Source organism: Tetrahymena thermophila (genome assembly GCF_000189635.1).
Source record: "Tetrahymena thermophila SB210 genomic scaffold scf_8254431, whole genome shotgun sequence".
Taxonomy (NCBI): Eukaryota; Ciliophora; class Oligohymenophorea; order Hymenostomatida; family Tetrahymenidae; genus Tetrahymena; species Tetrahymena thermophila.
Genome location: NW_002476212.1, coordinates 1070098 through 1097309, shown reverse-complemented (window position 1 = coordinate 1097309; position 27212 = coordinate 1070098). Strand labels below are relative to the sequence as shown.

General features: G+C 21.2%; 10 protein-coding genes across 10 annotated transcripts; 2 read left to right on the top strand and 8 right to left on the bottom strand. All coding sequences in view use genetic code 6, as the record gives it.

The window, feature by feature from the left end:
* Window positions 1–123: 123 nt before the first annotated feature.
* On the top strand, window positions 124–483 carry TTHERM_00569070 (transmembrane protein, putative; the record flags this gene model as incomplete). The annotated part of the gene is made up of 2 exons (XM_001027613.2): window positions 124–209; window positions 318–483. 2 exons carry the CDS (start codon window positions 124–126, stop codon window positions 481–483), a joined length of 252 nt encoding a protein of 83 aa, XP_001027613.2.
* Window positions 484–1244: 761 nt separating this feature from the next.
* Window positions 1245–4596, bottom strand: TTHERM_000569069 (Dpy-30 motif protein; the record flags this gene model as incomplete). Its single annotated transcript, XM_012799781.1, has 13 exons — window positions 1245–1277; window positions 1340–1547; window positions 1598–1713; window positions 1782–1933; window positions 1995–2393; window positions 2461–2602; window positions 2657–2734; window positions 2792–2861; window positions 2911–2989; window positions 3042–3102; window positions 3175–3738; window positions 3863–4090; window positions 4297–4596. The coding sequence occupies 13 exons, from the start codon at window positions 4594–4596 to the stop codon at window positions 1245–1247; spliced, it is 2430 nt and encodes an 809-aa protein (XP_012655235.1).
* Window positions 4597–5229: 633 nt separating this feature from the next.
* TTHERM_000569068 (transmembrane protein, putative) lies at window positions 5230–7955 on the bottom strand (the record flags this gene model as incomplete). The annotated part of the gene is made up of 2 exons (XM_012799780.1): window positions 5230–6452; window positions 6698–7955. 2 exons carry the CDS (start codon window positions 7953–7955, stop codon window positions 5230–5232), a joined length of 2481 nt encoding a protein of 826 aa, XP_012655234.1.
* A 1425-nt stretch (window positions 7956–9380) lies between these two features.
* TTHERM_00569100 (thioredoxin) lies at window positions 9381–10289 on the bottom strand (the record flags this gene model as incomplete). The annotated part of the gene is made up of 3 exons (XM_001027616.1): window positions 9381–9527; window positions 9584–9839; window positions 10036–10289. The coding sequence occupies 3 exons, from the start codon at window positions 10287–10289 to the stop codon at window positions 9381–9383; spliced, it is 657 nt and encodes a 218-aa protein (XP_001027616.1).
* A 1143-nt stretch (window positions 10290–11432) lies between these two features.
* Window positions 11433–12695, bottom strand: TTHERM_00569110 (hypothetical protein; the record flags this gene model as incomplete). Its single annotated transcript, XM_001027617.3, has 1 exon — window positions 11433–12695. The coding sequence occupies exon 1, from the start codon at window positions 12648–12650 to the stop codon at window positions 11433–11435; it is 1218 nt and encodes a 405-aa protein (XP_001027617.1). The 5' UTR covers window positions 12651–12695.
* Window positions 12696–14203: 1508 nt separating this feature from the next.
* On the bottom strand, window positions 14204–15544 carry TTHERM_00569120 (hypothetical protein; the record flags this gene model as incomplete). Its single annotated transcript, XM_001027618.3, has 1 exon — window positions 14204–15544. One exon carries the CDS (start codon window positions 15542–15544, stop codon window positions 14204–14206), a length of 1341 nt encoding a protein of 446 aa, XP_001027618.1.
* Window positions 15545–18224: 2680 nt separating this feature from the next.
* TTHERM_000569119 (hypothetical protein) lies at window positions 18225–18803 on the bottom strand (the record flags this gene model as incomplete). The annotated part of the gene is made up of 1 exon (XM_012799779.1): window positions 18225–18803. The coding sequence occupies one exon, from the start codon at window positions 18801–18803 to the stop codon at window positions 18225–18227; it is 579 nt and encodes a 192-aa protein (XP_012655233.1).
* An 864-nt stretch (window positions 18804–19667) lies between these two features.
* TTHERM_00569140 (START domain protein) lies at window positions 19668–20282 on the top strand (the record flags this gene model as incomplete). Its single annotated transcript, XM_001027620.1, has 1 exon — window positions 19668–20282. One exon carries the CDS (start codon window positions 19668–19670, stop codon window positions 20280–20282), a length of 615 nt encoding a protein of 204 aa, XP_001027620.1.
* Window positions 20283–21562: 1280 nt separating this feature from the next.
* TTHERM_00569160 (glutathione S-transferase, amine-terminal domain protein) lies at window positions 21563–22168 on the bottom strand (the record flags this gene model as incomplete). The annotated part of the gene is made up of 1 exon (XM_001027622.1): window positions 21563–22168. One exon carries the CDS (start codon window positions 22166–22168, stop codon window positions 21563–21565), a length of 606 nt encoding a protein of 201 aa, XP_001027622.1.
* A 1780-nt stretch (window positions 22169–23948) lies between these two features.
* Window positions 23949–25962, bottom strand: TTHERM_00569170 (Serine/Threonine kinase domain protein; the record flags this gene model as incomplete). The annotated part of the gene is made up of 4 exons (XM_001027623.2): window positions 23949–24590; window positions 24670–25204; window positions 25291–25467; window positions 25523–25962. 4 exons carry the CDS (start codon window positions 25960–25962, stop codon window positions 23949–23951), a joined length of 1794 nt encoding a protein of 597 aa, XP_001027623.2.
* Window positions 25963–27212: the final 1250 nt, after the last annotated feature.

The window sequence follows — 27212 nt, the reverse complement described above, 5'->3', positions numbered from 1 at the left end:
ATTAAGATTCTGGATTAATTAATTTTTTTAGAGTTTCAAGACATATTATCCATCTCTTTCTAAAAAAATTACTTACTCAAAAGAGTTATTCTACTTATTAATTAAAAAAGAAATATAAAGAAAATGAAAGAATCCCTCTTAAGGAAATCAATTAACTAAAGTGAAGATAGCAAAAATCATATAGAAGATGAAGAAAGTGAAAAAAAGAAGTAAATAAATTGAAATAATTAATAGTTTTAAGATTAATAATTATTTTATTATAATTTTAAGCGAAATAAATATTATTAGAAATTTAAATAATTTACTATTATAAACAGGTTATCTGATATAGCAAATAAAGCTAACGAAAAGAAGAAAGCAGAATTCATGAAAAAATAATTAATAATAAACTAAAATAAATTTGCAGTTATTATTGTATTTATAATAATAATATTCTTAGTTTTAAATGGATTCGCAATATATTCTCACATAAACAACAAATGAATGAGTAGTATAAACATAGCGAAATCTACATAGATGGATTAATTAAATTATTAAAAATATTAACAAAGTATTCAATAAATTTAACTAATTAGAATTACTAAAATTACTGTAAAAGTTCAATTAAAAATTTAAAGAAATCTAACAAATTATAAGAAAATAAACATAAAACTTTATCATATTAATACTAATAAACATTAAAATATAATAAATTATCATAAAAAAATTAAATTATTCTTATTTGTATTGAAAATTTTTATAAATTTTGATTTAAACATTAATATCATTATGCTAAATTAATTCATTCTTTTAATTTATTTTATCTGTTTTAAATATTAAATATATGCATCAGATATTTTGTTATTAGCAACTGCATAAATAGCTAAAACAAATAGTGAGTACTAGGTATACAATAACTTAAAAAAACTACAAAAATATTTGTTAAAAAAATCCAAAAATTAAAAATGATCAAAATATTAATTATCCTTTCATACTTTATACTAATTTTCTAACTTCTTTTTTGATTTTTTGAGAGTTTTTCGAAAAACATGTAGTATGTATTTCTTATTAATTAATTATTTGATATTTTTTTATTGATAAATTGATCCAACAAATTTTTTACTAAATATTTTAATTTAAATAAATAGATATTTAAAATTTTAAAGTTATATTAGAAAAGGATTGACATCGATTGACATAAATTTGAATTTAAAAATACTTTAATTATTAGTTCTTTATTAATTAACTTTATTTTGAAAATTTAGTCACTCATAACTCTTTGAGTATAAATATTCAGCCTTATTATTTTTAAAAAAATTAATTGTTTATTTATTTTTATTAATTTTGTATAAAAGTTTACCAAAAATTCAATTGGATCATCAGGAAGCATATTACTGACTTCTAACAAACCCTCATTTAATTCTGGAACTATATACTCCATAAGGTAGTTTCTGAAAGGGAGATTCTTAATCTTATCGATTTCTAGCTCATTTTTAATGATATAATTTATTTATTCTTATGCAAGATCTTCTCTATCTTGTTTTTGCTTTAAGACTACTTTTTATTCTCTTTAAAATAATTTAAATTAAAATCCATAAATTGAAAAATAAATTCATACTCTTCTTTCTTTATTAATTTTTATTCTTCATTTCTTTTATTTACATCATCGTAGTAACCTTGATGCTTTTTAACTAACTCGGACTCATCTACTAAATAGTTATATGGTCTTCCTTACTGTAAATTAATCAAAAATTTTGTTAAAAAAAGCACACTAAAATTTCATAAAATAAATCAAAGTTTACTCTTTCAATATAAATTCTTTAGGATTCAAAAGCTTCAAATAATGTCTTGCCAGTTGTGTCAGTGATATATGCTTCTACATCATTCTTAGAGAAGTAGTCTATTATCTCACATTTCGAATTATTCAATACAATTTCTCTATTTTATACTATTCCTATTTTATTTATTTATTTATTTTGATGTTAACCTATTTTCATTTAAAAGTCTCTTTTTACTTTTTATGAAGATGATTGATTCTGGATGATAAGGTTCTACTTTTGGTTTTGGGTTATCTGGATCTTCTTCTTCCTCTTCTTCTTCAGGAGGTTATTCTTCTTCTTCAGGTGGTTATTCTTCTTCTTCTTCCTCTTCCTCCTCTTCCTCTTCTTCTGCTTCAGGCTATTCCTCTTTTGGGAGTACTTAATTATTATTGTTTTCATTTTCTTCTTATCCCTCTTCTCCTTCATCTTCTTCCTCATCTTCATTTTCCTATTCTCCCTGGCTTTTTTCTTCACTGACTTTTTTTTGTTGTTCTTATTATTCTTGAGCTTAATTATCTTCATCATCTTATTTCTTTGCTTTCTTTTTCTTTATTTTCTTTGGCTTTGGTCTTACCCTATCCAATTTCTTTTTTTCTAAATATTTAATAGAATTATTTGATATAAAATTATTTGATTTTTCTTTTTCATGAATATATTTTACATGGATAAAAGATGAAGCCCGCCTCTTCACCAAAGAGAGGATAGTTATCAAGAATATATCCTCTATTGAAACAATCATTTTAGCTCAATCTCCATCTAATTACTCTGTACAATACTTTCAAAGTCTCATCTAATTTTCTTGGCTTTTAATACAAAATTGAAATGAAATTAATATAATAAAGAAATTAATTAGCTACTTATTTTGAGTCTAAATATTCTATAATCTTGCCATACTCTTCTCTTAAATCTTCTCCAAGAATATCTTGTTCTTTGGACTATCAGTAATAATTACAAATATTTTAGATTTTTATTAAAACATCAAAGCTACTTACGATATTCTATTTCACCCATTCGACAACCTCTCTGATTTTAATCACAGGTATTCTGTAATGCTAGGAGATTCTAAAAAAATTTTATCTTACTCATTTCAATTTAAAATAAAAAAATTTACTCTTCAACACATTAATCGAATCTTAAATCTTATCTTTCATTTTCAGGGGTAAACATAATAACTTTTATAGGTCTTAGCTCTATTATTTTTGGTACATTTGACATTATATAAATTAAAACTAATAATATTACTATGTTCCCTTTAAAACTCTTAGAGTACTTTAGCATTGTTAATAGGATCAGTTAATCCTTTCTGTTAATTAAAATAAAATAAATAAATAATTATTAATTAAATATTTTATTTTCAATATAAAGATCATGATACCTCACAAGTCCAATCAAATTCAACTGGATTTTCCTCATCTCCAACAAGAAGAGGAGATGGTGTCATATCAACATCTAAATTAAATATATCAATTGTATGTTCATCAATCAAATTAGTGGAATCATCTTATACAATTTATTTGGAGCCAACTCCATCTGAAATACTTTAAATAATTGCTTTCTATCTTCTATCCTTTGTATTATCTATGGCAAACAAATAATTGTTTTCAGGAGGATTTTCAGCTACTTTAATGACAAATTTAGCTAAATCACTGATGTGGATTGTTGGAATCAAATTTTCTCCTTCTCCAACATAGGGAAGAGCTTGTGGATTCTAAAGCCAGGCTGCTTTGAAGTGATTTCTAAAGGCAAGTTCACCTAATCCGTAAAGTATACCTGAACATACAACAATAACTTTCAAGTTTTCTTTATTTAATCTTAGCATTAAGTCTTCCATAATTTTCATTTTTTTATATTTTTCAGAACACTTTCTCTTTTTGTAATCAGCCTCATTGTAGGAAGTATATTCAATAGGTTCTTCTTCTTCTTATTAAACTTCATCTTCCTATTTATTTTTATTTTATAAATATTAAAAAACTAAATAAATTACAATTTATTATCGTTTCAGATTTAAAGTTTCAAATTATTTGCAATTTTTTGCATATGAAATTTATATAATTTATTATTACTTGCTTTTAATTATCAAAGTCTCCTGCCTATGAAGAATTTTTTTCACTAGCTGCTTATGAGTTTTCATTTTGTTCTTCGTTCTCTTCTTCCTATTATTCCTCTTCTTAGGGTTTTTCTTACTCAGCATTCTCGCCTTCTTCACCTTCTTCAGGCACAACAGCTACTTTTTCTTTAATTTTTTTTGGTGTTTAATTCCAAACCATTACATCCGATATTATTATTAAAGTCTATTATAATAAATAAAATGTAATTGTAATTATTGTTCCAATTTAAAAATCTTAATTCTCTCAGAAAATATTGCTAATCTTCATTTATGCAAATATTAATAATGCAAATCTAAAATATTGATCAGACATAAATCAATCAATCAGTCAATCAATCAATTTATTTTTTAAGAGATGAAATTAATCTTTGAATTCTATAAATGAACTACTTTTTATTCTTCCAATGTTGCCTTATCTAAAATATTTCCTCCAAATAAAACATCATCTAAATCGCCAAAATGAAGATCATAAATGTAAACATCGCATTCTTCAAGCATTTTTTTTCTCATTAATTTAGGCTTTGCATGTCTATTTAAAACTTTTTTGACTCCTTTTGGACGATCTCTTTTAGACTGGTCCATGTAGGTTACCATATGAACAGGGTCTTCAGTTTCTTCTTTTGTAAGCTCCTTCAAGATCTGCTAACCTATTATGGAGTCATGATTATTAATAAAATATCTTTTGGACATCAATCAATATAACTAACTACTATTAATATTGAATATTGTTTTCAAAAGAATAATTAATTATATATCTTAATCAAATTAAAAGAAATAATTAATACAAAAAATCAATAGAATTTTAATAAAAATTATAAAGTATTAGCTAATTAATATTCAATAAACAAAATAAATAAATAAATTAATTAATTAATTACAAATAATCTTGAATGCCCAAAATCAAGAAGTTATACAAATAAATTAAAAACTCATTAAAAAACTAATCTGATTTCAATGCAAATAATAACAGCTATTTATTTAATTATTTTATAAGCTCTAAAAGGCAAAGATTTAATGGTTCTTTATTTAAAAAACATGTCCACTTTATCTTTTTAACAAAGCTTATTAAAGATATTGATCATACAAATCATGAGAATATTTTATAAAAACAAACTTTTGCAATAAATAAAGCTGAAAATTGATTAATTACTTGTCTTATGTTATTAAAATAATTTAAACAAAAGTCTCTAAATAAATTTAAGGCTAAATATAATACAGATTGATTGCATTTATATAGATAGATTCTATTTACATTAAATTATTTTTAATTTTTATATTTCAGTTTAAATAATTTATTTTTTTTTGTACATTTTTAACATTTTTTCATATTAAATTTAAATAAGTTTAGTTTGTTGGTTGAACTTCTGCAAAAGTATAATCTTTCTAATTTTTTCTATGGAATTATTCATTTTATCTTTATTATTATTTACCATCACTTTAATTTTAAGAGGAGGGATATTTACTGTTTTTAAAAAGAAAAGAGCTGTCTTAATTGCTGATATTATTGATTAAGTTATTTTCAATGATTGAGTTACTATTTTAATCTTTCTTTGACTATATTGTAATGTAAAAATTATAAATTAAATTATTTTTTTATGACTGCTTGGAATAATTATATTATTCGTTTTCAGAATTTTTCACCTTTTTTACTTTATTAATTATGTTCTCGAAAGATTCTTCGATACTTTTATTGTTGTTGTTCAATATTTGATCATTAACGTTATGTTCGTCTGACTTTTATATGCTAATAGTTAAACGTAATTTTTATGTTTCTTCCTTAAACTCAACATTTATCTTTTGGTAGTAATTTATAAAAGATATAATTGTGTTAATAATTATGTGGATACTTGTCAAGTAGATTTCTTTTGTGAGTATAGAGTTTTTTTAAAAATTTATTGAAAGAAAATGATCCTTAAGTTTCTTTTATTCTTTGTAGAGCTAAAAAAAGGTAGTCATATTCTTTTCAATCAATTAAACTGTGTATTTGATTTGCTAATTATTTTATTGTTCATCATCATAGCTAGTTTCTATTATCTTCTCTTTTGGATATGTCAGGATACGATACAAATCTAACTCATTTTATATTATATGACAATAATCTTCATAAACATTTATTATTTTAATTCTTTAAGGATCGCCTTTTGCGAAATTTCTGATAATGTTGATAAAATATTGCAGAATTATAAATTTTCTACTTATTTTCAGAAAAAGCCGGTCATTTTATACTATCTAAATTGCATAATAATTTACAGATTTGTCCAAATCTATTTGATTGTTTTTGTATCTTGCTTAAAAGTCCTAAAAGCTAATAAAGTTAGCTGAAAAAGATTCTTAAAATCCTTATTTCAATTTAAAAGTGAACATTTTAGGATTCTTCTAAATTTCTCTTCTAGATTTGTTTTACAATATATCTATAAATTTTTTTTTGTCCTCTTCTGTCTCGTAATTCTAAATATTAAAAAAAACTCTTTGCATCTAATTTAAGTGTTCTTTAGCATTTTGATTAGCATTAATAAGCTCATTATCTAAAATTTATTTGCTCTGATCTATTTTTTAGTTTATGAATAAATAAAATAAATAAGCAAGCATTGAATTAATTTTAAATTCATAAAATATTTGATTTTAACCTACAATAATGCTATGAAATTTTATTTTCTAAAGTTTTCATATAATAAAAAGCATGATATTTTTATATATTTTTAAAAAAGTATTTTTTGATTAATTTTGAATGTAATAAAACAAAAAAATCGCTTATACTATTTATTAAAGCTTTGAAATGTAAAAATATTACTTGCATCAGATTATTTGTGCTTAACTAGAATTATTTCTTAATTGTCTAAAGAGGCTATAAAAAATTCCAGCTTTTTAAACTTTTGTTCATTTAAATCTTTTTAGTAAGAGAGAAATTTACTAAAATTTAAGTTATATGTTTAGTTAAAGTAGAGGCAATAGTTTAGAAATAAGTTACTTAATCCAGCTAACACGTCTAAAACACAGTTTTAGATGCTAACATCTATTTATTAAGAATACTTTTAGTAAATAATTATTGCAATATAAATAAAATTTGCAACTAAAACTGATAGATAATACAAGTCTAGCCTTCCAATACTTCGAAATTATGGTGCCAACCCAGAAAAAATGGCAGTAATATATGAGTGGAAGGCAATTTACAATACAACTTTGAAAGAATTTTCTGATGAGCTTGTTATAAACATTTTAAGAAGTGTGAAAGTGTTGTATGTTAGTACGCATATCACTATAAACAAAATCAAGAAGACTATGTTGTATTTAATAGAATTCTTCGAGCTATGCTTTTGCAGCATAAAATTTAAAAAGATATAAACTACTAAAAATATAATCCCAATAATCAAATCAATAACTTCATTCTCTTTGCTTGAAGCTATAATCAAGATAATCATTATATGATAGACTGTGTACAACCAATATTCGCTGGGAGTTTTATGTTTAAAATTTTCCTACAACAAATTCTCAAAATTCTAATCGAGCTCATGTTTATAACTATAAATGCTATCTTTCTTAGCTTATTATTACATAAAATAACCTATATCAATATTTGTAGACTTTAAATTCTTTATGTCAAAAAGGGAGCGCGGTTAATTATTATTATTCGATATATATTTTATTGATTGATTGATTGATTCTTTTGCAAGATTAAATACACCTTAATTTTTAGAGTAATAAATTAAAGTCAACAGATTTTTGACAAAATTAAAAGGAATAAATACTCTTATCAATTTGTACAGTAATTGAAGTAATGTTAAAAATTGCATCTATTTTTTTAAATTTTTATAATTTAACCTAAAAAGATTGTTTTAACAAATATATTAGTTATAAATAACTATTACAAATCTATTTTTGTATTTTTTATATAAATTTGTCATTAACAAAATAATTATAAAATTGGAATCTATTTCTTTAATATTGATGTAAAATAGTCGTTCAAATTAAAACAATTATATCAAGGCAAATTATTTTTATTATTTATTTATTTTATTTCTTCTCAAAACTTCTATTTTTAACTTATTCATAACATTTAAGTTAAATAATTAAAGGTTTTATTAATTATCAAATCAAACAATTTAAAATAATATTTTTTAATTTAATCAATAAGTATTTATTACTCAAGTTCTTAGTTAATAATTTGTCAGTTACAATTTTAATTATTCTAAATAAATTTATTATTATTACTAATGCTAACCAATATAACTGTTAAAATAATAAATGATATTACATTTTTAAAGAGGATTTTCCATTTGAATTTTTAAAAACAATTTTAATTTATAAATTTCTTAAAAGTTTAAAAACAGAATCATTTTTTTTATGTTTGTTTTTTATTTCTCCTCAAAACTTCTATTTTTAACTTATTCTTAACTTTTAAGTTAATAATTAAAGGTTTTATTAATTATCAAACCGAACAATTTAAAATAATATTTTTTAATTTAATCAATAAGTATTTATTACCCAAGTTCTTAGGTTAAATAATTTGTCAGTTCAGTTTCAATTATTCTAAATTTATTATTATTACTAATACTAATCAATATTACATTTTAAAAGAGGATTTATTTTCCATTTAAATATAATTTTAATTTCTAAATTTCTAAAAAGTTTAAAGACAGAAGCATATATATATTTTAATGTTGTTTACTAATAGTTTATGAACTACTTACTGTTTCAATAATTAGAATATAGGAATGGTAACTATTATTTATTATAATATATATAAATAATTACAGATGATGCTTAATATAATATATTAACTGTTAAAATTTAAGAAAGAATTTTATTTTCAATCTATATCCATTTATTTAACTTTATTTCTAAAAAGCTAAAAAAAATTCAAAAAAATGTAAATTTTAATAAATAAAACTTAATAGTTAGTTATTTATATATTGTTTATAGAATATTAAAATGTATTAATGTAAAAGTATTATTTATATTTATATTTATATTTTTATATTTAAATTTAATTATAATTTAATAGTTTTATATTTTAATATAAAATATTAATCTAGCTTGTTAAATATTTTTAAATAAACTAAATTATCTATTTATCTATGTATGAATTTGAAATCAAAACGTGATTAAACAAACTTGCTAGAAATGCTGATGATTATTTATTTAATTATTTATTTATTTTAATAATTACTTTTTTATTTACTTATTTTTACTAATATTTGACAGATGGAATATAGAGTTAAGAAATTTATAGGATTAAATAAAGATACTGAGAAAATTTATCAATTTTTAAATTATCAGATAAAATCAAATATATCTTTTAAATAGATATTGTTGAAAATGATTATTAATTATATTTTGAGTGAATAATAAATTTTTGGATAAAAAAAATATCACACGTAAGCTTATTGCTTTACATAAACTGCTATCAAAAATAAAAATATTTACTTTTGTTGCAAAAACTAAATATTTATTTAATAGAATGAAAATTAAATTGATCATTCTCTTTTCTTGGATTTCTTAGCATTATCTTCGTCAGATTAACGGGTGGTTTATTCTTTCTTATCATCAGAACCACCACACATGAAACTTAAAACAACAGCCAAGAGGACGAAGGCACCAAGAACACCAACACCGAAAACAGTCTATTTTTATTGAATGCAATTTAATTAAAATAATAATTTATTTCTAAAAATCTTACGGGACCACCAACTGAGTCAATGAATTTATGAACTTAAGCAGAAATACCAGAGCTAGGAGCAGAACTGCCACCAGAAACGGTCTAGAAAGTGATATCAACACCAGTTTCTTACTTGTAATCATTAGAAACGAAACTTTAGAGAGATTCGAGAGTTCTAGGCTTATTAAACTTAATTTGCTTGTTTTCAGTGGTGAAGTAAAGTAAAGTGGGATATCCCTTAACATCTAATTAATCGCAGATGGCTCTGTTGGTTGTGCTATTTATAATATCAAAAAAAAATATATAATTTATTATGCCAACACCTCTAATTATATAATAAAATTAAATTGTTAAAAAAGTAAATATGTTATCTTCAACATCCAAATTTATCGAAAATCACTAATCAAAAAGGTAAACTCTAGTTAAAGATAAAATTTTAGGTCTTTTTAATTTATTCTAAGCTAAATATTTACCAGTCAACAGCAACAACATTGATATCAGTAGCCTTTTCAGCGAATTCATCATAAGTAGGAATAAGTTTCTTGCAGTGACCGCACCAAGGAGCGTAGAACATACCGAAAGTATTCTTTGTAAGTTTTCCAGAACCAATACCAGTAACAGCGGTGAAATCGTCAACAGTTAATTACTTAACTGCACCTCCTTGCTTGAAGGAGTGGGCTGCACATAAAACAGCTAATAAACCTAAAACGATAACTAACTTTTACATTTTTTCTTTCTTTTTTTTGAATTGTATTGAATTAATTTTTTTATATTTTAATTAATATAAAAATATTCATAGCAAAATTTCTTTTTAATCAAATCACTAACAAATCATTATTTGATAGATAGATAGATAGATAGATAGATAGATAGATAGATAGATAGATAGATAGATAGATAGATAGATACATAAATACTCACACGAATCTGTTTTAGTTGTTTAAGTGAGCAAATTTCATTAAGATATATCATTCCTATATTTTTCTAACCATTTCTATTTATGTTTTTCAAATTTTTTCTGATTTTAAAATATATTTTGCCTCAAAAAGACAAAATAAGAAGGAAAATTAAAAAGAGATTTTAAGAGTTGGACATTTGTGATAACAAAATCTATCAAAAATTAAAATAACTTTTTACAAACTTGATTGATTTTTACAATAAATTAATAAATATCAAATAATATAATTTTCTCATATTATAAAATTTGTTGCTTTATTTTTATATTTTTTTTAATTTATTTGAACCTTTTTTTAAATTTAAAGTTTGTTTTTGTATCGAAATAGTAATTCTAAAGTGTATGTATTTTCAATTACACTATTTAAGAATATACCTTTTAGAGTTACATAATTTAATCCTTATTTAAAATATTATATATATATAGTACCCTAAGGTACTGCCTTTTTTCAAGGCTACATACACGAATACTAATTTCTTAAAAATTTAGATTGTTTAATTTTATTAATGAAAATAATAAAAGTTTTTATTGGAAAATTCTTTAAAATAAATTTATTTTGATTTAATGTAATTTAAATGGCATGAGAAATTATAAAAATTTTTTAACCACTGATGAGTTTATAAAATATTGACACTTTAACAGCACTGTAATTAATACTTATTTAAACTAATCCCCTAAACAAAAAGAAATTTTTCCTATAACCACTGGTGAAAAAAATTATAGAATCAAATAAAGGATTAAAAATTTAAATTAATTTTCTGAATTAACCAAATAATAAATATTGTATTGTGTTTATTTATTTATTTACTTACATAATCATAGAAATTAACTTTTAGTTATATGATAAATTAATTTAAAATAAATTTTATATAAAAATAAACAACATTGAAATAAGTTATATTATTATATTAAATATCATTTTTAATATTATTTAATTGCGTAATCATTAGCTCTTTTTATTGAATTAAATTTGCCAGGATTCTATATCATAACTTATAGTCCTTCTTTATATTTAATAATTTCGTACATAGTTTTGTAATTTTTAGAATTTATGGCTTTTTTTATTAAGCTTGTATTGACAATTTGTATGAAAACGTTTATTAAATTTTGTTAATCATCATTTGATAATTTGTTCAATTCTTCAATTAAAATATTATTAAATTTAGTAAATCCAATGCTTCCTTTTCCACTATATTCTATTTTATAACCAAATTCTTCTACTCTTTGAAATAAAAATCTGAAAATGATATTTGCTAAATTTTTTGTTTCTTAGCACTTATCTCCGCCTAGTTAATTTTATTTTTTAATTCTGTTTCTTTTTTTTTTGATTTATTTCTCAATTGGAGCAGCACATTTAGGGGGAGTTTCTATATTTTATTCATTTTAGTAGTTGAAATCCATCCGTTAATAAATTTAAAGTTCATTTTAATCTTCAGAAGATTCTTAATTAAATAGACATTCTTACTATTCAAAATCATTTTCTGCGTTAATTGGGTAGTTTAAATAATTTAATTATTAATTTGCGTATTGTGGATAAAAAGGGTTATATTCTAATTATTTAGCTGGATTATTATTTTATTAAATTTAAAATTAACCATTCAATTAAATCTTTAGGTTTTCTTGATCTTCCTAGAAAAGGTTTTCATCGTTATTCACGAACAGTTTTTCTTCATCATTCAAGAAAGTATTTTATTACATTTAAAATTAATCATTATTTTGAATGTTTAGGTTTTCTTCCTCACTCAAGAACAGGTTTTCATGAGTTTGTTGATATTTATTGTAGTTAGTATTATCAAAGAAAAAATTTATATCATTTTTTTGCAAAGATAGATCTTCCTAGTAAGCTTTAATTTATTCTTCGAAGCTATCATCATTAAAATAATTATCAGTAACAGCTAAAAGATTTAAGTATTCATTATGAATTTCTCTTTTATTTTCATCTTGTTTATCAACTCTTAGCTTCTAAGTAGAGTTTTCTGATCCATTAAAGTTATTTAGATTATTATGGTCGTGTGTTTAAGTAGAAGTCATAGTTCTAAGTTAGGAATAATCTAAACTTTCATTATCTTGATGACCATCAATCAAATAATTTTTTGTTGTCAACATTATTTCTGTTTAGTTGATGTTTTGCATTTTTTAGATTTTATTTTTGTTTTTTTTTAACTTTAATTTCTTTATGAAATATTGAAAACAAAAAAAGTTCACAGCCAAAAAAATTATAAATCAAGATATTTTTGGAATTGCTAATATTAATTTAAATATTGCATACAATCTAATCTGATTTATTTCGATATTTCGTCATTTATTTATAATAAAAATAAAAGGATTATTTATTAATTATTTTTTTTTATTTCAAATTTAATTGATATAAAGAAAAAATAAGCTAATTTCTTATATTTCATATAAATAAATGTACAATTTGTAAGAGTTAAACATTATGATAGTCTAGGATAATTAAATACTATAAATTTATTTCATTAAATTATATTATTTATTTTTCAAGAAAAGCTTTCATTTATAAATTAGATGCTATGCCATCTGTAAAGAATTCTTAATTTATAAAAATTTGGTTGCTGGTAGAGTTAATATACTGAAAATTTAAAAGATAGATAAAATTTTTAGAATACAGTGAAATATTTAGTTATATATATATATAAATTAATTAATAAATTAAACTATTTTAAAAATAATTCTTTTCTCTTGAAAGCTTTAATCTAATGTAGAATTATTAAGATGAATGAAACAAAATCATAAAAACTAACTTTAAACTTATAACTAAAGTTTTATACTTCATTTTTTACAAATAATAGATAGTTCACATAACTAGCATTTAGATATTTATAAATAAATTAATTAGTGGATCTAATACTAAAGATACAAACAGCAAATAATGATTAATGATATAGATAAACTATTAGAAAAGAAAGATAGATACTTAATTTTTCTTTTAGTTTTTGATATAGATGCTTTTTAATTAAATCAAAATAGGCTCTAAATTTTTTTGATCAGAATAAATTAGAAATTATTAAAAAAGTAAAATTCACTTTTAACTATTACATATTATATTTTATTTATCAATAATTTTATTAATTTATTTTCAATTTAAAATAAATTTAAAGTATTTACATACTTACTATGTAATTTCATAATTAAGCTTTTATTTTTATATTAAGGAGTATTTTTATTTTTTTGAAATTGTAAAATTTACTCTTAATCTTTTAAAAATTTTGATTGTTTAACTTAATTAATGTTTATAATAATATTTTTTATTTGAAGATTATATAAAATAAACTTATTTTGATTCAAAATATGATCAGATTTTGTAAATAGTCTACTTTCAAGAACTTGAGAAATTTTTTTTTAATCTGGTGCTTATAAAAAAAATTGACACTTTACCAGCATTGTAATTAATACTTATTTAAACTAATCCACTTAGAAAAAAGAAATATTTCCTAAAACCACAGGTGAAAAAAATAATAGTATCAAGTATAGGATTAAAAATTTACTTGTATTTTATGAATTGACGAAAAAATAAATATTGATTGTATTTATTTATTTATTTATTTACATAATAAAAAAATTAACTTACTTTTGGGAAGAAAAAGAATGAATAAAATTAAAATAAATTTAAAAGAAAAATAAACAACATTAAAATAAGTTAAATTATTATATTAATTAATTAATTATCATTTTTATTATTTTTAAAAAGCATAATTAGTAGCTTCTTTTATTGATCTAAATTTGCCAGGATTCTGTATCATGACTTCTAGACCTGCTTTATATTTAATAACTTTGAACATTGTTTTGTAGTTATTAGTATTTGTTGCTTTTTTTATTAAGCTTGAATTTACAATATCTAATAAAATTTTCTTTAAATCAGGTTATTTTTTCAACTCTTCAGTCAAAATTTTATTAAAGTTGCTTATAGATATGTAGCCTTTTTAAGTTTATTTTATTTCATAACCATATTCTTTTATCTATTCAAATAAAAATATGAAAATGTTATTTGCTATATTTTTAGTTTCTTAGCACTAATCTTCTCCTACTAAGTTTTGCTTTCTTTTTCTGTTTCTTTTTTTTATTGTTTTATTCTCAATTGAAACTATTGTTTTATTCTCAATTGAAACTATTGTTTTATTCTCAATTGAAACATCAAATTTTTAGAGATCGTTTTGAATTTCTTATTATTATTCTAATTATTATTAATTATCTTCAAGCTAATTAAGTTGTATAGGTTTAATTTATTCAATTTAACAGTTATTTCGAGTATTTTAGCCATTAATTAATGGTTATAAAGTTACTGTTTATTCTTATGTTTATGTAAAGTTAATAGGAATAAAGTTGTTATTGTTAAACATTTTTTAATTCATCTGTTAATAAATTTCAAATTGACTATAATTTTATTATTAAGAAGATTCTTAATTAAATAGACCTTCCTATTCTTCAAAATCATTTTCTGTATAAATATAATTGTCAAAATAGTTTGAATATTTTTATTATTTAACTTGGTATTATTAATTGGCGCATTGAGGATAAAAAGAATTATTTTCAAATTATTAAGCTTGATAAGTATATTAATTCATTTAAAATTACTCATTCTTTTAAAATTTAATGCTTTCTTCCTCATCGAAGAGCGGGCTTTCATGAATTTGTTGATATTAATTATAGTTATTATTATCAGTGAAAATGTTTGTTTCTTTTTTTTGCAGCAGTTGATCTTCTTAGTAAGCTTTAAATTATTCTTCGAAGCTATCATCATTTTAAAATGAAAATATATCAGGAATAGCCAGAATTTTTAAGTATTAATCATTCATTTCGTTTTTATTTTCATCTTACTTATCTACTAAAAGTTTCTTAGTGGAGCATTCTGATGTATCAGAATTTTTTAGATAACTATGATCATTTGTTTAAGTAGAAGTCAAAGTTCCAAGTTAAGAATAATAGGAACTGTCATTATATTAAAGATTATCATCAATCAGTAAATTTTTGGTTGTAAGCATATTTTCTTATTAGTAGATGTTTGCCATTTTTTTTATTTTTTTATTATTTGTTTTTTTTCAACTTTAATTTCTTTATATCAAATATTAAAAATAGAAAAAGTTGACACACGCTTTTATTCCTTAACCAAAAGAATATATATAATAAATCCAGATACTGAGATTAGTATTATAAATTTAAAAATGATCTATTTTAAATATTTCGTCATCTGTTTATATATAATTCTAAATAAAAGGGTTTTATTTAATTGTTTTTTTTTTTATTACAAGTATAATTGACATTAAAAAATAAGCTAATCTCTTATCTATTAGAAAAAATATATGAAAATAAAAATTTTTGATTAATTTTAAAAGTGAGAGTTAAACATACATATTGATATTCTAACATAATTAAATATCATAAATTTATTACAAATAATTACATTTTATCTTTATCAAGAAAAGTTTTAATTTTTTAAATTAAATGCTAACTTATCTGTAAGATATAAATTAATTATAATAATATTAAGAATATAAAATATAAATTTTTGAATACATGTAAAAAGTTAGTTTTTATATATAATGTATTTAGAAGAATATTTATCATAAAGTAGTTAATTAGGTTTTTTTATTTATATTAATTATAAATGTTTTTTTATATATTTATTTTAAGTAAATTTTTATATAAGTTTTTTCAAATGAGTTAAATTACCAGAATAATTTTATTAAAAAAATCTATTACTTTATACTTTTTTAGTAAGTAAGTTAATTAGTTAATTAGTTAGTTAGTTAGTTAGTTAGTTAGTTAGTTAGTTAGTTAGTTAGTTTATTAATATGAGTGAGTTATTAAATTAGTATTTTTAACCTTTTAAGAAATATTAAGTAATAATTAATTTATATTAAAGAATAAACTAACTCATTATGAAATGAGAAAATAATTCAATTTGATTTTAAATTAATGAAGATTTGGCTTTTATCTCTTTTTAATTTTGTTATAACTAGTGCTATTTTATCTTTAAGAAATTATTTTGTTCTTGAGATAATATATATATTTCTGTTGTTGTTGAGAATATACTAAGATATTATAAATTGTGTTTTTTGTTTTCTTTTTTTTTACTTCAAAATTATTCGTTATCTTCAATGATTCCATTAGTCAAATATATAAAATACTAATCATCATTACCTATTATGGTACATTTATTATCTTGATTAATGTTGTCTAAGTTATGACTATATGATTTGCCAACATTTCTACATAAACTTTTATCCTTTTTTTTCTCATTTTCCTCTAAAGTAATATTATTTTCATTTGTTTCTCTATACGTTTAGGTTTCCAAGATTTAATAAGAAAATTCAGTTTATTTAAAGTTTAAAAATAAGAAAAATACATTTTGATTTAAAGAAGAAACATCATAAATAAATTTGATTTTAGGATTTTGTTGTTGGTTGGATGTATTCTAGCTTTCTTGCTGAAAATTATTCTACTAATTTCCTTCTTAAATTTAATTATCATCTTATTTGATAATTTCGATACTGTTTTAAGTAATTCCACTACCAGCAGGATAAATAAAGGATTAATTTTATGAAGGAGAGTTTGATTAATTATTTTCATGAGAAGAGTCGTTTATAAATTCATTTGCATTTGTTTAAAATTGCTAATTTTAGAAATCGTTTTATTAGTTACTATTTTCATTAATCAAAATTATTATTGGTTCATTTAAATTTTTTGAAAAATCATATTAATTTTATTTCGTTTCATGATTTTGGTGTTGGAATGATGTTTGATTTTCTTGATAGCTTTCTTGCTGTAAATAATTCTACTGAAAATTATTCTACTAATTTCCTTCTTAAATTTAATTATCATCTTATTTGATAATTTCGATACTGTTTTAAGTAATTCCACTACCAGCAGAATAAATAAAGGATTAATTTTATGAAGGAGAGTATGATTTATTATTTTCATGAGAAGAATCCTTTATAAATTCATTTGCATTTGTTTAATATTACTAATTTTAGAAATCGTTTTATTAGTTACTATTTTCATTAATCAAAATTATTATTGGTTCATTTATATTTTTTGAAAAATAATAATTATTTTATTTCGTTTCATGATTTTGGTGTTGGAATGATGTTTGATTTTCTTGATAGCTTTCTTGCTGTAAATAATTCTACTAATTTTCTTCTTATAATTAATTATCATTAATTTATTTGTTAAATTCGATACTGTTTTAAGTAATTCCAATACTAGAATAATTAAAGGACTAATTTTATAAAAAATTTGTAGCCTTTTATTATTTATTTTCATTAGAAGAATTATCATTAATTTATTCGATTTCAATTTCATGATTTTCGTATTGGTTGGATGCTTAATTTTCTTGCTAGCTTTCTTTCTGTAAATTATTCAACTAATTTCCTTCTTAAAAAGAATTTTAATATTTATTGGAATCATATTCATAAGAATAATTGTTTGTATATACATTTGCATTTGTATAATTTTATTAATTTTAGATTTATTTTTATATGTTACTATTTTCATTATTATAAATGGTTGGTTATTCATTTTAATTTTTTTAAGAATTACGATAAATTTATCTGTTTTTATGATTTTGTGATTCATTAGATATTTCAATTTATTGCTAGCATTCTTGTTGTAAATTATTCTATTAATTTCCTTCTTAAAATGTATTGCCATCTGAGCTGATGTAGTTATTATTTTAAGTAGCTCTAGAGGTCAAATTTTATGAAAATTAAGCGCTTGGTTCATCATATTCACCATATAAAAAAGAAGTATCTTCATTAAATTATTCTTACGAATTTTAGATTTCTGCATCTGAAGTTTTAAATTATGTTACCAAATATTTTGCTGTTTCATTTTATATTCTAGATTGATCATTATTTTATTAGATAGTAGAATTTTGGTTTTAATTGGATATTATTTTTATTTAATCTACTGTTTAAAATTTATTTTTATCTTGTTCATTATAGTTGCCATTGCTTTGAGCATCTTCATTTTTAGATTGAGCTTCTGAGAAAGAGTTTTATGAAAAATTTGGAGTTGTAAATTCATTTGATTCACTATTTTTTTAACTTTACAAAATTTAGCATACGTTGTTTGATTAATTAAGATCGCAATCATATTCTCCACTGAATTAGCTACCTTCTTAGGCATCTTAAATTAGAGCATTTGAATATAAATGATTTTTGGTTTCATCACTGTTAATTTAAGTTGACTCATCTTGCTAGGTTAAAAAACCTAGTTAATTGCTAGAACTATTTTAAATATCAGAAGATTTTGCATTAAACTATTCATAATCCTATGATTGACTACCTTAATAATCAGTACAAGTATCGCGTGTGCTCATTATTTGCTTTAATACTTTTTATTTATTTCTAAAAGTCTAATTAATTTGATTATAATATCAAGATCCGAATTTATTTAAATAAAATAAAATAAAGATAAATAAATAAATCAAATAACTTCTATTATTTTAATTGAATTGTTTTTTTCATTAATTTTTTTTATATTATTGAAAATTAATTAATAAAATAATTGCTCAATTGTAATTTGAAACATTGTTATTTATCTATCTAATAAAGATTAATTTTCTACTATATTTGCAAATTGCTTTGTCTGTCTATAATACCCATCAAATAATTTTTTTAATTATAAAAACAAAATATATAAACTTTTTAATTAAAATATTTTAAGTTATAATATTATATTTTTATGTTAATTTATTATTTTAATATTAAAAAGTTAAAACTTTGTTATATTAAAAATAAAATTTTTAAAAAATATTTTTTTGTTAATTTAAAGATAGTGTTTATATATATATATATAATAAATATTTTAAAATATAATATTTTTAGAAATTATCTTTAATTTAATTTATAAAATAAATTTCATTTGATTATAAAGTTAGAAAGTGGTAGGTAATTTAACATTTAAATAAACACTTTGAATAAATTAGATTCATACAGAATAAAAAGTAATCGAATCTATTAAAATGTAAAAATAAATATAACAGAGTAAATTACATTTATTTATAGAACAAATTTTATCAGTAATTTGTCGTGTTTGGAGTATAAAATAAGCATTTAGGCGGTCTCAAAATTTAATAATAAAATTTAAAAAAATAAAAAAATATTCTGATAAAATTTATAAATTCTTTGAATGTTAAATTCTGCTGCTTAGTAAATTAAATAAAAGATCTAAGAAGGATTAAATCTTAGAGAAATACAAGGATGGAAAAAAGAAAGCAATGGAAAAGTTTTTTCTTTAGAGACCATCAAATACAAAGATTACTCTTTGAAACTTGTCAAAATTTAAGGAATAATCAATTAAAATGCTGAAAAGGTCAGAAAATACTACTAAGAAGATTTTGAATCTCAAAAAAAGGCAAGACCTTCAATTGATATTCTCTAGCTCGTTGAAACTATTGATAATGATAATTGCGTAGTTTATTACAAGAATAAATCAATGTTTTTAGTGAGTGCAAGAGATTTATTATATCAATAACATTAAGAATAGCTAAATTAAAATCTATCAGTCATAGTTTGTGTTGATATTGACAATCATCCTAAGGCTCAAACAGTTAAAGGATGTGTTAGAGCTAAAGCTGTAATCAGTGTTTAATTTTTTGAAAAAATATCTGATAACTCAACTAAAATGGAGGCATACTTGCTTGTAGATCCTAAAGGTAGTATTCCTGATGCCTTTGTAAATAGCACAGTAAAAGAATAACTAGATGAATATGAAAGAGATATTCCAATAATCTCTTAATTGTGAGTTTACAAAATTATAATCAGAGAATATTTTTATAGTTATTTTTATGTTTAAAATGTTGATTGATTCTAAGATATGTTTGTTTTGCTAACTTAAAGCAAATAATATTCTTTGATTTATTCAAAATTTGTTAATATTTTTTTTATTTTGTGAAATAAAATTACTTCTTAAAACATTTAAAATCATTATTTTCATAGATAAATCTATTTTCTTGTCTATTTATTTATTATTAAATCAATTTGAAGTAACTGATAAAACATTTTACCTTGATTTGAATTAATTTTATATTGAAGTAGGAATTCTATTTTATAGCAAGAATTAAAAATAGATAATATATTCGACAATAATCATAAATTCTGATTTAGATGAAATTGGATAATATTATATTTAATTAATAAATAGATAGATATATAGCTAATCCTGTAATTAAAATACCACTAACTGAGTAGGTACAGATCGTGATATTTCATTTAACTTTTATGATTTAAAGCTAATTTTACACTTTCTATTTTTTAATTTTTTTTATCAGCCTATTTTTATTAAATTTTGAAAAATTTTTTTGAAAATTGAAAACCTTTTGTCAAATTTTGAGTAAAAATAAATTGTAATCAAAGAGAACGAACACATCAGAACAGGAGGTAAATTACATTATATAATCAAACTGGAAAGGACCAACAGACGTTGATTACAGAGGTAAAAAATAAAAATAGGAATTTTTAGAATTAAATAAGTAATCAAAAACAAGCAAATCAAATTACTAGAAAAATTGAAAATCGAAAATCTTTTTAACTTATCAATCAATGATGGCCGATTAGGATTCTTTAGGAAATAAAAACAAAGAATGCATAGGTATAATTTTGATTAAAACAAAAATATTAAAGAAAGTTCAAGAGAAGGATAGAGATACATGTTCACGCTACTAATCAATACAGGATACGAAAACAGATACTTCGTAATTGAATAATGATGAAAAAATAAAATTTCTTTTGTCATCAAGCTGAGATATGGAAGGCCTCTTTTTTAAGATTGGTAAGATGATTTAATTAAAATGAAGAAAAATCTAAAAAAAATATAAATTTTAAAATTATAAAAATTGAATAGAATATAAAATAATATTTAAATGGGATAATCCTTTGATTTGTTGATTGATTTAAAATTAATGCATGAAAGAAATAATCTTTAAAGATATGCTTTAAAAAAATTAAAAAATACAATTTTAAACATGAAAATTAAAAAATACTTCACATTTATTCTACAGTATAGATAGGAAGATATATTATTAATCAAGGATGACGCTTTTCTGAAATGTAAGCAGCGATTTAAGGAATGGCTTCAAGTCTAGTTACCAAACCATCAAAGGTTAGAGCAAATTCTTAGTAAGTCTCAGGGTAAAATTTCTTTAGATTTCTAGCGAAACTTAAGAAGTAAAGGTCAGCAGCAGTGAAATATCCTAAAAGATATTCCTTATGTCCTAAGAATTTGTGGATATCTTTAATCTTAGGAAGAACTTATTCATTTAAGAATTTAGTTTTGTCATCTCCTTCCTTTTAAGTAAGCATTTACAATCTAGTACCAATATCACCAATAAGATTTCTGAGAGTATCTACAGTGTACTTATCATTATCCTAGCCTAAAAGTTATGTTTTGTTGAGTTTATGAATCAAGTAATCAAAGATAGTTTCACTTTCAGTGATTTTTACATCTCCATCTATAAGGTAAGGTAAGTTGGGGAAAGGTAATCCTAAGGCATACTTATCTTTTCCAAACCAATCAGCAGGTTTAGAATATCTGACATCTTAGTATTTAACTCCTGAGATTTCAAGTAAATATCTAGCAGGTTGAGCCTTACCAGGACCAGCCCAATAACCAAGAACAATTTTATAAGCCATTTTATTTTAAAGATTAGAGTGTTTTATTTTTATTTAATTTATTTTGTTTTATTTATTATTAACTATTCTAATATCTTTTTGTTGGAGTATTTATAATGATCAGTAATGATTTTGATAATTAAATAGGATTATCTGAATGTAAATTGTTAAAATCTCATTTTTTCTAGAAGATCTTGTTTCTTTCTTTCTTGATTTATTTCAAATATGATACTCTATTAATAGAATTTATTGGAAAATTTTTGATAGATTCTTTCATTTATAATACTTAAATTACTTATTTTTGAATTAAATTATTAACCAGATTTCAAAAGAATAAAAATTAATTTACTTCTCTCAATATTCTGGACTTATTCTATGTCTGCTAAATCAATACAACTTTTATTATAAATGTTTAGATTTTACTAGAACCTTCACTTTTTTAAAAATACCTTACTATCAAAAACTGAAAAAATAAGTCAATCTATGAAATGAAACTTTTTATAGACTTTAAGCAAAATATTTATATATTAAATCAAATCTATTTTTACCTTGCAAATATAGAAAAAATTAAAGCCTAACTAAACATCTCATATCAAGGGATGATTGTAAAAATAAAATAAAAAATATCAAAAAGAAGATTTTAATAAAAGAATAAAATAAATCCTACAAAAATAACTATTATTTTGAAAATCTATTTTAAATTTAATTATAAATGTAGCAAATTAACCATCTATATTTTAAAAGTTTAAAAATTAATTTACTCAATACTTCAAGCAATTATTTATGCCTGAGGCTAAAACACAAATTATTGATGAATATTCTGGACTAATTCTATATCGGCTAAATCAATCAAAAATTTATTTTAAATGTTTATGTTTTACTAGAATCTACACTTTTTTAAAAATATCTTACAATCAAGAATAGAAAAAATAAAATAATCTATGAAATGAAACTTATGATAAACTTTAAGCAAATGATTTATATATTAAATCAAATCTATTTTAACCTTGCAAATATAAAAAAATTAAAACTTAACTAAAAACCTCATAACAACAAATAATTGTAAAAATAAAATAAAAAATATCTAAAAGAAGATTTTAATTAAAGTACAAAATCTACAAAAATAACTAAAATTTTTATTTTGAGAATTTATTTTTTATTGATAATTGTTTTAAATTAAAAATCATATTAAATGATAATGAATTGAATATATATTTTTAAAATTAACTAACTTTTGTAAAAATATAATCAAAAAAAATTTAATAGTGAATTTATCTAATAAAAATATAATAATAAAGTTAAAATTATTTAAAATATTAGTTTATCTAATGAAATAAATTGAAAAATTTTAGTGGAATTTTTTTTATCTTTCATGGCATAAAATATGAAGAAAAAGATATATATTTTGAAATACAATTCCATATATAAACAATAAATTCATTTATCATATTCAATATTAGTATAGGCATTTAGAATAAATTCGAATGCTAACTCTAGTGTAAATGTGCATACATTTTTATGATATCAGCAAACTAATATTCTATATGAGAGGGCATTTGCTAAAGCTGGTATCATATATATTAAATTAAGGACAAGGTTAGATAGTTTAAGTATTAATAATGTAATATTTTTAAATAAAATAAAATTTAAGACCATCAAGAAAAAAAAGTTAAATTAATTTTGAGATAATTAATTAAGGCTTAATCAAAAAATATTGTTTTGAAAATAAATGAAATGAATGAATTTAATTATTAGATTAAATTTAAAAAATATAAAAAAATAACTAATAGAATGTGCAATTTCATAATTTAATTTATTTAATATTGAGCTCATTTATTAATTCATCAAATTGTTTTTTGGATTCTTCTAAACTTAGCTTTTTAATGTTTAATATGTAATAACTTAAGTTAAAATCTTCTTATTTAAACAGGGATTCTTACTTTAAGCATCCTGAAACCAGTATAAATGATTAATAATAAACAGCTAATAAGTTGGAGTTTAAATTTTTTAAAGTATCTAAATCTGAATTTATATTGGAGTAGCTATTAGCAATTCCTAAATTAATTAAATCGGGGATGTTGTTAGAAAGGTTTTTTTAATTTATTTCCTCGTTGATAACCATAATTAATTTTTCTTTTTTCTATTATTCTACACATAAGTTTTACAGAGTCTGTTAAATCTCTTGCTTGCAAGCTAAGTATAATCTTTCAAAATCCATTTCAGATTGAATAAGTTCAGCTTTTATTTACTAATAAAAAGGTAGTTTTAAAAATTCTTCAAAGTATTGAACTTTAAAGAAGTTTTAATCATTTTTTAAGCTTTTACTAATATTTGAGGCCATCATATATGCTTGTTTAGCTAAAGCCAATTGTATAATTCTATTTCTTATTGTTTTTACTATTTAGCAGTTGTGCATAAAAGTCTAAAATATCTATATTAGCTTCTATTTTAATTTTTATAAGTGTTTAAAAATATTTTAAGAAATAAAAAAAATATTTTAATTTAATTTTTTAAAATTTTACTAATTTATATTGCTCATATTTTTATATAGTATCTTCAATACATTTAGCTGTTTATTCTTGCTCTTCGATTTTCTTTTTTAATTATTAATAATCGTTGGAATCGTCAGATCTTGATGAGCTAACTTCACTTATAGTAGATAAATTTAGATCTTTTTGATATTACTTTGCATCAACTTCTTTTAATTCAGTATTTTCATCTGTTATCATCAAGTTTTTAAATTTTCGGTAAAGATCTATAGCCTCTTACTTATGGTTAGGCATTTACATAATACTTCCTGGTAGAACTATGCTGTTTGCTTAAGAATCTTACTATAATAATTCATGCTAATATATTTAATCCCATCTAATACGCTATCTTCTATCATAGCAAATCATTCTTTAGAGAAGATTTCTCATTTCTTTGGAAATTTTAACACTAGGATCATCAAAATTAATATTCTAAATACTTTTTTTTATGTTCCTTTTAAGATCATCATAATTATCACATCTATAAGGAAGATATCCATATAAAAGCTAATACAACAACACCCCTAAACTTTATATGCAAATAATTATTTTTTATTTAGGTTTAACAATTTATTGAAATAAAAGAGAAAATAAATAAATAAATAAAACACAAACCTGTAAACATCAACTTCCATACCATAGGGTTTCTCTTCCAAAACTTCAGGAGCCATATTTGTTTAAGTTCCTAAAGTAGTTAGAGTTACTTCTTTTGTATTATCAAAGCTTTTAGCAAAACCAAAATCAGCAATCTTTAAACAATTTTAGGATATAAGAATGTTATCTAACTTAAGGCTAGTTTTATTTTAAAATTATAGATAAAACACAATGCTATTATGATAATTTTTACTCTCTATGCACCACTAAATGCTTGTGAAGTTCTTAAAGACCGCTTAATATCTACTTAAAGTAACCAATAACTTCTTATTCTGAAATATTTTCCTTTTTATCTTTTTTTCTAGTTAAAAGTTAACCAAGGTCTCCCTAATTACAGTACTCTAAAACTAAGAAGTGAGAATCGCTATTAGAAAAATCATCTATGTATCTTATTACATGCTTGCTATTAAGTTACTTCAGTATTTTTAACTCTTGATTAAAAAGCTATTGTAACTTAGGATTATCTATAAAACCTTTAATAAGGTATTACTTTATTGCAACTACCTCATTAGATTTTTAATCTAAAGCCTTATACACACGCCCAAAAGAACCCTCGCCAAGTTTTTTATCTATAAAATATCTGTTATTAAGCAACTTACCAGGTTAAAATTCAATAACGTTTTAAAAATACATTTCTTCTTCTAAATAAACTTGATTATTCTTCTCTACTTTAATTAATAATTTTTTAAGAAATTTAAAAAATCTCAAAAATTTAGAAATTCGATGAGTCCGTTTACAACTTTAGAATCGTTTTAAATGAAACAAAAAGAAAGCAAATAAAAATATATTCATAACAATAATTTAAAAGTAATTCTCTTTTTTTATTTTTGAGGTAATACGTATTATAAGCATTTAAGCTAATAACTATTTCTCACAAGGTTTAAATTTACTACGTCATTTAAAATTTCATAAGTTAAGTAAACAATAAATATTTATATATAACCCCTTATATTTTTAGATTATTTGTCATGAATTTACAATAAAGAAACCAAATAAATACTTTTTTATTGTACTAAATATAAATAATTGCTATTTTCTTTAAATTTATCCTCATATATTTGATAATAAAAAAAGAAGTTTAAAAAGTAAAAGCATAAACAAAAAAACATTAAAATAAAATATATTGATTTGAAGGGTTTAATTTATTAATTGAATTATAAATCTTTGAAATATATCTTATTATAAATAAATTATCAAAAAAGAATAAAAAAAGCTCTAAAAAATATTTTGTTATTTTTATAAAATAAATTTAACTGAAAAAAATTGAATAAAATAGAAATACTATTGAAATTAAACAAAATAAATTTAAAATGACCTTAAATAGTTGAAAGATTTTGTTATATTCAAAATAAAAACTATTTGATAATTAAAATCCTAAAAATAAAATAATTTCTATAATTTTATAAGTGAATCAACTATATTTTTAACAAACAAATCAAATTAGATAAAAATTTATGAATAATTAAAATTAGAATTTAATTCAAATTAATTTCTTTAGATCATGAACATATTTTAATTAAGTTATTATATTTGTAAATTCACCTTAAAGCTAATTTCTAAATACAAAAGAATTTTATAAAAAGTTTTTAAATTAAATAATACTATTAAATATAAAAAGTATTTTAATTCATGGATGATGGATGACCTTCTGAAATATACTTAGCATTCAATTTAGGGGATATTCTCAAGTCTTGATATCAATGAATTAAAAGTTACAGCAAATTCATTGTAAGAATCAGGAAGAGTATTTTTAAATCCTTTTGCAAAGCATAAGAAATACAAATCAGCAGCTGTAAAATATCTAAGTAAGTACTCTTTTTTACCTAAAATTTTATGAATGTCTCTTATTTTAGGAAGGATTTACTCACTTAAGAATTTAGTTT